Raw genomic sequence first — 13356 nt, 5'->3', positions numbered from 1 at the left:
TTTAGGGGAAAAAAAAAAAGGGGGCATTGGCATTTGCCTTAAAAAACAGTTTTTTTCTTTTTTTTTTTTTTTTTTTTTTTCAGCATGCAGTCTATCAGTTCCTACTTACCTGTGTAAATGAGGAATAAATCCATCTGTTTATTAATGGAATTAGCTTGGTTTTAGCCAGATACTTGGTGATAAACTCTTAGGCCTGAAGTGTGTTCCCTGCCCTCATAAGTCTGAATTGTAGTTTCAAGGCCTTTCTAGTTTAAAAACAAAAAAAAAAAGATGACAACTGTGAATTTGAATCAGAAATTGCAAAGACAGCAATGTAAGTAATGTTCCTTTTTTCAGTAGTAATTTAGTTGCTGTTATTTGTTTCCTTGGCATTCACTTCTCTGCAAGTGGTTACTGTGTCAAAATAAGGATTTATTGAGGTTCTTCAAACTAGAGGTAGTCCATTTCAGAACCTAACTCCTGCACACCAGGGAGTCTTTTCTAAATATATTTTTCCTTGTTTCAAGTTTCAGATATAAGGTATTGAAATAGCCTGGCTGCTATTTCATCTTCTTAATAGTTTTGTCAGAACAATATCTATAATTCATAGCAGAACTCAGGACAGGAGGAGTTGTGAAGATCTGATGGGGAGAGGAGATTACAGAGTAATAATATGCATAGCAGAGTGTGACCTGCCTTATTTCTGCATAGACCTACATTTCAACTCTAATCCAGCATGATGAAGGTATTTGTTAGAGCTGTCTTCAATATCTTGATGACTATCAAACTGTTGTCAAAACCTTTGTCTGAAAGCTAGTGCTTGCTTTCTGCATTCAGTCACTGGCAAACAATTTTTTCAACCTTGTACTCTGACTCATTCTTCTGTATGGAGAATTTATGAGCACAGTTTACTGTAATATCTAAGGCTTGTTAAATATCCCTACTAGCAATTGTTGTAGAGCAGGTCTAAATTTTTATTTTAAATGTTCATTTGAGACTATGTTGAGGTTTAGAATGCTGAGGATCATCAAAGTGCTTTTCTCAAAAAGAAGGGAAATTTGTGAAACCTGTACGTACTACTCCCTCATCTTCCTAGATAATCTACCCCAGTAGACACATGCAGAATCAAGGTCTGAAATAGATAAACATTTAAATATCCAAATATATCCTACTTATCTTTCTATAACACTTTTTTTTAAAATGTGCAGTGGTTTGCCTAAGTGTTCTTCACACACTTTGGGGGTGGAAAAATCAATCTGAAGTATCAACTTTCTATTTTTTTCATAAGTTTCTGGGAAAAGGTACACTTTGCCAGTTATATTAATATTTTAATTTAATCAATAAAAACAGGTATCACATTATCGGTCATTTTTCTTTTGGTTGGTTTTTTTTTGGCTCAAATCGTAGAATGCAAACACTACCTTGTGATCAGATACCTGTACTAAATAATTGAGAATTTGGGAGTTTAGTAATGTGTTATTGGAACCGAAATAGGTAGATTTCTAGCACTAACTTGTTTCGGCTTCCATTTTGTTACAGTGCTCCTGTTTCATAAAATATACTGCTTCTGTTGGGTGGGAATTTTTCCATCAACTACCTAAAGAAAAATGAAATCTTGTGTATTACTTTCAGTCCTTCATTTTCCAGTTTTTGTCTGTGACCCCTGGGTATTAATACCCCATGTTAGTGGATCTTAATGTGAAGACATTTGAGGTCTAATATTATTCTATAAACTCTTTTATTTTTTCAGTTCAAGCAAGGATAAATGTTTAAGGTCTTTATTTGTCTGTAGAGGTCAATCAGGAATATGTGTCTCTTGATGTCTCTTCCATGCCTTTGCCTGTTCTACTCTTGAATAGCGGCATAACTGGTTGGTTATTAAAGCTTTGGTCCCAATTTCCCCCCCTCCTATTTTGGAACAAGATAGCCCTGATGCCAAACTACTAGTTAATCTACTTAAAAATGTATAAAAAGATGTATGCTAGCCTAAACCCTGGTTGTCTGTATAGAATAAATGAATTAAAACCCAAGTTAAATCAGCACAGATTTTGGTACTCACTAGGGGTAGCATACTCTGCACTTATGAGTATTCTGTACAATTTGAAGTATTGCTTGCCTCTTTGTTGTATGTTGGGCTGTTCTTCAGGATGTGAGGATGGTTTTATTTGGTACAGTTCTTCCTTGTGCCTGGTACTTTATACACACATGAAACAGCATAAATTCCTGGGTTTACAATGTTTACATACAGTATTGGGGCTCAGAACCCATATGAACCACAGGGCTCAAGTGGTTTTGATAACTACTTTAAACAGTGGGAATTGCACTGTGAAATTGTAGTCCTGTTCGTAAAGATGCTGTAAGGGGCCTTTTACAGTCTCCCAGTGTTCATTTCAAGTGAGATCTGCTATGGCCTTTCGTTGTCCTGTAGCTGTTGTCCTTCTTCAAGCTGTGTTTTCTGATTGCAAGGCTGCAAATCAAGCTGTTGGATATTAAAGTATCAAATGTTGAAATGGAGATAATTTCCACTGTCTTTATCTATATCTACCGATTCGGCAATGTACTTTGAGAATTCAGACAAATTTGTGAGCCTTAATCTTTCTTTGATAAATTCCTAATGACAGCCTCTTCATAAATAATACATTTCTAAATGTTTTTAATGTTTCTCCCTTATCAGTGTCCAGTAGCTTCTTTGGAAGAGAAGCCAGGCTTGTTGATCTTTCTGTTCTCTTTTATTTCTTTCTTATAAGAATCATGTCTAGCTCCTTGCAGTCCTCTAGCAATAAACACTTGTTAGTTAGCTTTCACAGATCTCAAAATGCTTTAATATTTCCCTTGCTGCTGTTCTCAAGCAACATAAACAAAAAAAGGGATTTTATGACTAGCATCCTTAATGGGTGAACTAATGGAATCACACTGCACTTAAAAGAGAGGTCAAAAAGGTCTTTAAAAAGCCTTTTAATCTTTCATGCAGACAGTTCGTTAGCTCTAAGATAATATTAGTTAATAATAAGAAAGTCAGAGATCTGGAGGAATTGTTACCAAAAGTTCTAAAGGTTGATTGCTTTGACGGTTGGCATAATATGCTATAATCCAATACTAGCTAGGGTTTAAAACTTAGTTTTGATTTTATTATGAACTTACAAATGCATGGAAACCACTGTGCAGTATGAAATATAAATGAATGTATATATGTTGCAGTGAACCTCTTGCAATATGTGAAACCACCTCAAGACCGTGCATAATAAATTCAGCCCTTTAGAGGAAAGCCCTACCAGCAGCTGAATTTTCAGGAGTGATAATTCCATTGAAAAGTATTCCCTGTCATTCAGGCATCCTGCTTCCTAAGACCCATACAGGAGAATACAGCATTAATCCTCAAATCAGCAAACTCCCAAGGCAGTTAATTATGTAGAACTCTATGTATCAGGTGAAAATGGCAAAATAACTGCCTACAGTTGGGGAAAAGGTAATATTTGAAACAATCAGGAGAAAAGCCAATAAATCTGTGCAGCTTTGAGTTTGGCCTCTAACAGCAATACTGTTGATGAGGTAAGGAGCGGTTGAAGGTGGCTATTTCTTATAGGCTGAGTTGTGGACTACATAAAAATTATATTACTTTTCACTTATTAAAAATATTTTTTAATTTTCTCAGAGCTTACAATTTTTCAGGTTTTTTTTGGACAGTAATTTGGTGCCTGAATAATGTTTTCCCTTTCCTCATATCTGAGTTTCAGGATTAGAATATGCAATAGCTTTGCAAATTGTTGAACCTAAGCATACTGTTCGAGGTTCCCCATCCACTCTTTTCAAAATGGAAAAGCAGATGAATCATTATTCTTTTGAGAGCATCCCAGAAATATCATCTCAAGCTTTAGATTCTGCTTGTGTCTGTGTTTGTGCCAGATGGCTCCGGCTCAGTTAGCTGGGTCCGCATTGTACTGGAAATAGTTCTACTGTACTTCATATAGCTTTATTTACTGTCTCATTAATTTCAACTTTTCCAGAAGTTTTCCCTGTTCAGAAACCATTAGGGTTAGGTTTCATGCTGTGTTAAGAATTTTAAATAACCAGGCAGAGTCCTGTCTCATTATAGGAGCAAAACAGCTATTTAGACTGCCCAAAATATGGTTATTCTCTTATATTGTATTTTTTTGTGATCTTGAAGATGGCCTTTTTTGTTCTGTTACCTCAGCTTATATTGATCATTTATTTGAAAATTATAATTGATGGGGTTGGCCAAAATTGTCATATAGCAGAATGATTCCTAGTATATTCTACATAAATATGCATGCTAGAAGACTGTAGTTATGTGGGGTTTCTTTTTGTTCATTTATTACATGTGCAATTAGCAGCCTGTGTTGTATTTATATGCTGAGTTTGGCTTTTGCATGTTCCACAAGTGCTGACACTTATTTTGACAGAGTGGCACAACCATTTGTCACTGAGCAAAACCTGCAAAAGAACCTGGAATGATATGTGGTACATAGGTTGATTATATGTCCTTCAGAAGCCTTCTGAAGAAAGCAGAACGGCACCTCAATTATTGTTGTAAACAACAAAAAGCCTATTGTGCTAACTGCTGCTAACATTTGAAGAGGGCTTTTCCTCCAAGGCATGATTTGAAGTATATTCTATTTACTTGAGGTTACTGCTGGCAAAGGTTTTTCCATCACCACTTAATTTTTTCCTGCAGTTACCATGTTCATGTTTCTTCTGACTTTTATAGGAGCATGGCCATAAGATCTTCAGATAACACTCTGCAAAATAAAGTTTAGTCTAGTATGTCCAGGCTGTGTAGAAACAGTGAATTCCCAACAGGATTTGAAATTGTCAATTAGGGCTGCTTGCAGGCAAACTAATCTACTATGAATTTCAGGAAACATCCAAGGCATGACTTCAGAGCACTTCAAAGAAAAATGGGTTTGTCATTAGGAACTGTAGTATACTTAACTTAGAGATAAGGTGTAAATAGAATCCAGAGACATATATTTTACAACGCTCTCACTTTTCTAAATAGCTTAAGTATCAGTGGAGAGAGCAATTCCTACCTCTCTAGAAGCTCCTAATGTGAAACTCCTTTTCACTTGAAAGAGAGCATTACTGTATTAAATTGACATTGTTCACAGAGATGCAACAGAAGAATTGTTGGGAGCACGGGGAAGGGAGAGGTGGTGAGACTGGGTGGTTATTTTCCTCCTTAGTGTTTGCAGATGTGGTTGGGTTCATCTGCATTTAGAAACTTATGCTCATTTTTTGTATTTTAGCCAAATTAAAACTTTGTATATCAGCTGTACTACGAGGTTAGTGAGTGTCAACCTAGTAAATAATTTTCCTTGATGAAAAGAGCCTACATTTAGTAGCTGGGGGAGATGTTAATCAGTAAAGCCTAATAGCAGTTCCACTTAATTGTTTTTCTTGCTTGCCTGATGTGATCAATAATTCTGAATAGGGCTGAACAATAGCAGCAACTGCTTGTATGTGAGAACATTGTTTACTCTTGTGAACATACGTCTGACATGTATTTCTCTGTGTCTTTCAAGGAAACTTTGCATACTTAGTGGTCAACCCTGTGTAGACTTAGTAATAGTCCTACATTTGTATGTATAGTATATTCGTAAGAGTGGTAAGTCAGGTATATTGAATGCAACTGATAGCTTAAATTAATTGCATTTAAAGTAGGATGAGTATTCCACTCTAGAGTATGCTGTTCTGCTTGTAATTTTGAGGATCTCTTAACTGTAGTTAAGATGGGATCCCCAAACTTTCTGCAGAAATAATTGGAAGGCATTGCAGGCTGGTTTTCCGGTAGGGCTTTCAACTGAAAGGGCTTCTGCCTGTGCTGTAGGCTTTATTTCTAAAGGAAGTTAACTAAACTAGAGATGACATGGACACCTGCAGTTCATGGGTTACTGCTGTTTTTCCTAGCTGACTATATCAGGCCCCAGAAGATTCTCGTTACCATTTGAGCCCAGATCTTCAAGATGTGTAAGCAGAAGGAGACATACCCAGTGCTATGTACTTGTTGAGGTCCTAGAACCTTTGGCTTGCACTAAGGTGAAAAGGATAATGATTGTCTCATACCTAAAAATAAAACAAAAACCCAAAACAAACAACAACAACAAAAAAAACCCAACACCAAAAAACCCCCAAAACCAACCAACCAAAAATCCAGCCAACCAAACCATATTTTAAGTGGTTCCCTGAAACACAGACTTAGGTATCCAAATTCAGACAGTTGCCTCTAGTTGTTGACCTTTCAGTCTAAATAGGGACAAGACCTAGCCAAAAAAAAAGCAGGGAGTAAGAAAAAGGAAAAAGATACCAACAGGACGGTATGGTTTTTCTAGGTAATTATGCACACATATTTGATTCGTAGTTGATGTTAATTACTTTTACTTTCAGTTATTGCAGAAAGAGCAGGCCATTGGGGGAATTTGTATTCATGGCGGCTTGATTGAATGGGATTAATGACATTATTTTGGGAAAATCATTTTTATTGCCATTTTTTAAAGACCAAAAAATGTAAAAGAGTGTGCCAGAAGTCGCAGGTGAAATACTAGTTTTGCTTGAAAAATGCTAAATGTAATTGAAATTGAAAATACTGTAGGAAAAAACTCTGTAGGAAACTGCAGGTGTGACTGGTTTTTTTATGTAAACTTGTATTCTTCTGTTATGGACTCTTTGCAGGTCTGCTTTCTCATTTTCATGCATAGCCTGAAAACATCTGGCATTACTCCCTTAATCCTTCTAATCTTCTCTTTGATTAAACATGTCCCACTCTAGTTATGACCTGTCAGAGAAGCAAAAATAAAGCATATTTCATATGCTTGCTTCAGATGCTTCTCTAGCGTTTTATATGTAAGAGGTTTTGGCTTGTGTTTGTGTTAAAAGTAAGGACAAGCAAACAAATAAAACTGTGTCCCTGTAGCCTTTTAGTGAGAATTGTTCTTTGAAAAGCAGTTGTTAAAGAATGATATCCATCTGAAATATCGCTCCTTTCTGTTATGTTGTTTAATCAACTAAAAAAAAAAAAGTCATTAGAATTAACTACCTACATATAGCACTGGTTTATCTTTTTCTATTTTTGCTTTGAAAATTCTAATTTCTTCCTGGTAAAGAATCAGCAGGAAGGTTAGCATTTTTTAAGATTTTAATACTACTTGTGAAGTCCTCAGTACTACTTTCTACTGTATGATAGTTCATTAAAATGTTTACTGATAATGGGCTGCTGTTTGCAAGTGCAGGAATAGTAACTTTGCCTGAGGACAGCTGAAAGTTTTTTGCATTCAGGTGAAATAGCCAAGCAGTTACGCTGACTTCCTTTAGTTCTGTTGCTGCACAGCATTAAATGAAAGTCAGCCCCTCTTGAAGATGTATGCATTTGAAGTTCATCTTTTTGTAACATTTTATAATAGGTGAGGTTCAAATCTTTGGATTTAGGACCCAACTTCTATATGGTTTTGTAACACTGTGTCTCCATTTCAGTGAAGCCAGCTACTAACACTAGCTGGAGGACTTGTTCGTTCTTTTTTTTTCCTAAGACACGTTTTACGGGGATTTGGATAACCCAGAGCTGCTGTTGAGTGCCTGATCCTATTTTATAGATTTTTAAGACATAAAAAATTGAAGCTATTCTATCCTGGCTTCAGGAACTATGAGGTTAAACACTCCTTTTTGCTTATGAGTGAGGTTCTAAGTATTAATTGTAATGAAAAGCATTATATGTATTTGCATGTAATTTATCAGGTAGTAGGTATTGCAATACAATTTACTTATTGATTGTGGAAGTGAATCGTGTGATTAGAATAAAAGTTTGTAATGAGTAGAATAAAGAGGATTATGAATAATAAAGCTTTAAAAACAGAAAGACTTCCTATTTTAGTCTTATAGTTGAGTTCATTTAACTGTGAAGGTTAAATTTTTTTCTTTCCAAAAAGTGTACTCTACAAAATGTACCTTGTTCTTGCTTTTTAAGGCTTGTTTTTAGTTTCAAACACCCTTTCATCCATGGTCAAACTTGTTACACATGTATAAACAATCCTTGGTGCTATTTCAGTGGTATAAAGAAAATGAGACCCTAAATATTTTAATTTGCATTTAGCCGTGGTAGATTGGCCTAATTGTTTACTTCTCTAAATTCCTTTGCTAAATACTGTACTTCCGCCTGTGAGGCCACTTTCTGTTACTACACAGGTAATCCTATATGGTAGGAGTGAAAATTTTATCTTGATGTTAGAAAATGGAGGAAGTAGGAACCTGAGTTTATAGCAGTATAGCAGCACATTCTCCATGCAAATGTTCGCTCTGCATCTTCCACCTTATGAAGTCTGTGGAAAGTATTATTTATGGAGAATATCTGTTTTCTTTTTTCTCTGCTTTATGGTACGTACTTACTCAGTGAATTAAGAAATTTTTGCTACTTAATACTTGTTTATTTCCTTTTAAAATTCTTTGTCTGTCAGCTCTGCCCAGTGCAAAGTCTCTTATCTCATGCTGATTTCCTGTTGATGACATCTTGTCCTCATAAGTCAGTTTTGAACAAAGGCTCTTAATGGTTTGGTCATAGTTAGCTGTGCAAAGCTGGGGAGCAAGTTTAGTAAACATACAAAGCTGAAAGCAGCCAATTGTTTGGTCCAGATTAATGGTAGCAGTGTTATTAAAAGTATACAAATTAAAAGTGTGACTTTGGTGTTGTGATAGAAAAAGGGTTTATTATTTTCCTGCCTCCTCCGTTTTCAAGGAGTAAATTATTCCCTTCCTGCTACTTCTGTTATGGCATACAGCTTCCTTCTCTGGGTATTTGGGCTCTGTAGATCTAGAAAAGTGTTTATTGTTCTTACATCACAAATCTTGGTCACACTTACTGAGAGAGTAGTTTGAAGATCAGCTCCTAGCTCCTTTTGTATCACTCTCTTATTTTTGGTCATTTTTCTTTTGGTAGTGAGCAGTAACAGAACACTGAGAGTCTCTGTGGTACTAATGCCAGGCCAAAAAGGGAAAGAAGCACATACATAAAGCCTAACAGAAGTTAGAGTGAGCTCAGCTTTCTCCTAGAAACATGTGATGGTGGCCCTAGCTATAGTAGAATCATGACAAGTCGTCAGCTTATCCTTGGCTATGTGATTCTCCCATTTTTCTTGCATTTGTGTGATTGTTAATTGTTTATGGAATAGGCTGAGCTGAAAATTAGTAGTTCAGTTTTTTTAGTCATTTGGTGTTTGGGCAGGTTTTCCTCCTGCGTCAGTTCACATAGGCACAGAGTACAGCAATTGCAAAAGAAAGGAGGCAGGATTTATGGCGGCCCAACCAGCCTGTGACTTTCAAATGACAGCTAGAGACTGATTAAATGATTCAGGCAGTGATTTACATCTGTGTGTGCAGAATTAAGTGGAAGATTCAACATGAGGTTTGATGTCACATTGAGTGCGATTTCTGTAAATCGTATTTTTTCATGTTTTATTTTGCAGTTGCTGCTAACTTACAGAAGATAGTAGATGATCCAAAGGCCTTGAAAACATTGACTTTTAAGTTGGTAAGTAAAATGTGAAGGGAAGAAACAAACTAATTATTACAGTACGCACACAGAGACTGCATTTTATCTCATTTACAGCTACTTTGCTGAATAAATGTGTTGAGAGATAAGATTATTGAAACTGCCACATGTGAGAGAAGAAACCTAACCCCTGTTTTGACAGGACACTAGGGGTGTTTGCAGTCACACCGCTCCATAACTGTGCAGGGGGAAGGAGGTTAAAGCAAGTAAAGCAGAGAAAACTAGTTGTTAGGTTAACTCCCCCCACCCCCACTCCCTCAGATCTGTCCTGGCTGAAGTGTCCACTGCTAAAGGACATCTCATTCCAATCCCAATATGTTATTTCCAGTGCCTGCCACCATTTTTCTTGCATTCAGGTCTCCCTCTCCACTGCTTCCTTCTCCTTAGTTCTTTCTTTCAACCTTCTTTGAATTGACCATCCGCATTTGCAAGTTGATCTTGCTCCCACTGTATTACTGTTTCTCCTTCCCCACTTCTATCTTCTGTATATACAACATAAGACCATGGTTTTGGGCCTGGGACTGTTTTCTGTTCGGCTTTTTCTGTCCTGGACCACGGGTCCTACTTTTGGTCTATTATGATGCTATCATGATAGATCTAATTTAATATTAATAACTTTACGCAGCAAAAACTTAATTCAGAGTGCTGTATTTGTTTTTATTTCTTGCTAAAATGAAGTTGAAAAATGTACATACCTAAGGCTATTGAATGATTAGTTATGTAAATGCCAAACTCTCGCCAATTAGCTTTCAGCACCCCTTGCGGAGAGTGACTCAGCCGCATGTGAAAGACTAGATTGAATGTCTGTTAGATAAGTAGGGCTCCAGAATCATAGCTTTGTTTATAATAGCAGCTGCTTCATATGGGCTGTATAGAACCATTTTTAGAGAGTATGTGACCTAGTTGATAATAATGTATCAATTCAGGATTATTCTTCCCATGTCATTTTTTAAAATACAGATTTGAGTAGTTTAAACCGACCAAATAATTTGGACTAATTTTTCCTCTATGGTCTTACCCATTTCTTTTGGGAGGGGGCTGGGATGGGGGAATAAGGACACGTAACTCAAATTGTTTTGTTTCTGTGGCTCTTACTATCTAAATTTAGCTTAAAGGCTGATGCTTCTCTCTTTGCAGCTGATCTGTGTTCTTTCTGTCTAAACATCTGACTTAGCTTTATTGTATACTCAGTGGCATCTCACCAAGAGCATTCAGATATATAGATACTCCAGAGGCTCTGTAGAAGTCTGGGTTTCTAGTTCACGTACTTAAAATAGAGGCTTGAAATTCCAAAATATAATATCCCATAGCATCCAGTTAATGTTTATGTATGCTGAAAACAAATTCACTTGAAAATTTAGGTTGGGGTATTTCTGTGATTCAGTTTGATTTATGGCTGGTGTGCAGTCAATGTCACATGGTATTTCTGATTCCAGCAAGTGAATGATGTTATAATCCTACTCCTTACCATAATCAGAATTATAGACAATCCCAAATCAGTGTCTTTGTTGCTTCTCAAGGTAAGTTACATCAGCTAGATAACAATTCCTGAGGTTAATATTTAACCTGAGTTTCTTTCTAATATTTTTAACATAGGTTTCCTGCATTAGTTCCTTACTTCCAGGCAAAAGAATGTAACAAGAAGTATCCTAATTTATTGTTATCCTTGGATTAATTTAATACATGTTCTGTTTCTGCCTGTTTCTATATTGTGTAGTGGAGTTCCTAAATGAATTGTTGCCTAGGAGAACTCTGTCACTTGTTTGTATGCTCTACTGAGTGTTTGTTACCTCTTAGCAAGGTCTCACTGAATTTGACAGCACTTGTGTACAACTTGATTAAAGCACATTCTGTTGGTAAATATTTCATGGGGATCCAAAGTCTAAATGTAGCTAATCCTATATCCAGTCAGAGAAGTCAATTGAAAAGTGCTCTGTAGTCTAGGATTAGTTACTACTATTTGTGGACAGGAAATCTGGTTAGTATCCCACTGCTTGCAGATTGTTTTTGGTAGTATATAGTATTTCCATTCAAACAGCAAGTGTTTTCATCTTTGGGGAGAAAAGAACAGCAACTTATGTCTTCACAATTTTTGTCTTTAATTATTGCAAAAATGGTAAAGAAAGTTATTGAAGTGAGGTGTCTGGATGAATCTGTCTTTAAGGTTTGATCTCCCTCTTTCATGCTTTTTAACAGTGTGTCCCGGTTTGAGGACAGCGTATCTTTGATCTTACAATGATGTCATTCTACAGAACATACGTGGTATTAAACCTGCCTTAGTTGTCTTGGCAAACACAGAGTAATGACTTCCCGGCAGGATCCAGCTGTCCGCACTTTGGGAAAGAAGCTGCTTTAATACACAAGTAATCTTGGCAACACTCAAGGAAACACAAAATTATTGTGCAGCATAATTTGCATTTTATGTAAGGAATTTTTCATATAAAAAAAGGAGGAAAAAAACATTAATGAAAGAATGCTTTCAGTCACTTAAACAGTGAATTGTAAATACTAAGAGCTTTACTTGTACATTGCAGTTTGTGTATAAGTAGTTGTACTTATGCTAAGCACAAAATATAAACTGATGGTTCCAGGTGCATTAAATATTGGACAATATTGATAGGGAAGGCATGTAAAAATCTATATGCATCTAGATCTGCTACTTAGCATGGCTTTGAGGAGATTGATAGCTAGCTAGAGCGTAGAAAGATGTTAATAATATTAGCTCTTTTTATCGTGGTATTCCAAGTGCAAAATTCAAACTCCATTTATTTAGTAAATTACCAATCCAAAACCCATTGAGATAACTTAATAGTAACCGATGGTGATGATCTCAGGCCTTTAACTTGCTGCTTCAGTGGGATAAGACCTGTGAGATACTCTCTAAAGACAGAACTTCTGTTCTCTATGTCTGATCAAAGTAGATTCAAGGGAGCAGCCTGATATAATGCTTCCACAAGTATCAAGTGAGTTTATTTTTTGTCATGAAAACTCAGTGGATAATGTCACTTGGTGCACCTTTTGTGCCCAATCTGAGAGCTCTTTCCCTTGTAGTGCATATACACAAACCAGTTCTACTAAAGGGTTCAACTGCTACCAATGCATAAAAGGATCAAGAGGATTTTTATAGGGTGAACCAGTTGTTCTGATGTTTTTTGTGGGGATATGCCAAAGAGTCTGAAGGCATGTGTCATAAGTAATTTACCATTACACACCATTCATCCAATTGTATTATTATTTTGATTTAAACGTGAAATATGCATGGTGGAGAATGCATAAAAACTTTAATAAAAATGTAGTCACTTCTGTCCTACAGAAGCAAGTTTTGTATTTAAAACCAAAAATATAAAAATATTTTGCCTACAGCACGTATAATTTTTTGAAGCAGACCTAAAGGAACAGTTCAGTCCCGAGCCAAGGTGGTTTTATATTTTTATCATTATTTGTGTAAAAGGAACTGATCACTTTTGCTGGTTTGTACTGGCATAGACTTTGCTGGAGAATCTCAACTATACAATTTTAAGTACTAGATTGTACAGTCAGAATGGAGCTGTCCTTCTGCAAATATTATGACTATTCATAGACTGCTTCAATCTCTTGTTTAAAAATTCAGTTGGTTGGTATTCCAAACAGACTTGATAGCTGGACTCATAAGACCTTTGATGTCTACAAGACAATGTTAAAAGGTGGATTTTATACATGTAGATTATTATTCACTTCACAAGTGGAAACAGCATGCTCGCATGGAAAAGCAAACTTGGCTCCAGTCCGGAAAGTTTTGGTTAAAGAATTTGGGTCTTCAAGTGTTAATTTCCCAGTATTTTTTT

General features: G+C 36.2%; 1 protein-coding gene across 3 annotated transcripts in view; it reads left to right on the top strand.

Moving 5' to 3' along the window:
* The window catches only part of STK39 (serine/threonine kinase 39), a 103623-nt gene that overhangs the window by 88567 nt on the left and 1700 nt on the right, over positions 1 to 13356 (top strand). For all 3 annotated transcript variants that reach the window (XM_014954432.1, XM_014954431.1, XM_014954433.1), the window contains exon 16: positions 9447 to 9511. In XM_014954432.1, the coding sequence (XP_014809918.1) occupies positions 9447 to 9511 (65 nt within the window). The remainder of the gene's footprint in view (positions 1 to 9446; positions 9512 to 13356) is intronic.

This window comes from Calidris pugnax, unplaced genomic scaffold, assembly GCF_001431845.1.
Source record: "Calidris pugnax isolate Ruff unplaced genomic scaffold, ASM143184v1 scaffold103, whole genome shotgun sequence".
In the NCBI taxonomy this organism is placed as follows: Eukaryota; Metazoa; Chordata; class Aves; order Charadriiformes; family Scolopacidae; genus Calidris; species Calidris pugnax.
This window is presented reverse-complemented; position numbering and strand designations above follow the sequence as displayed.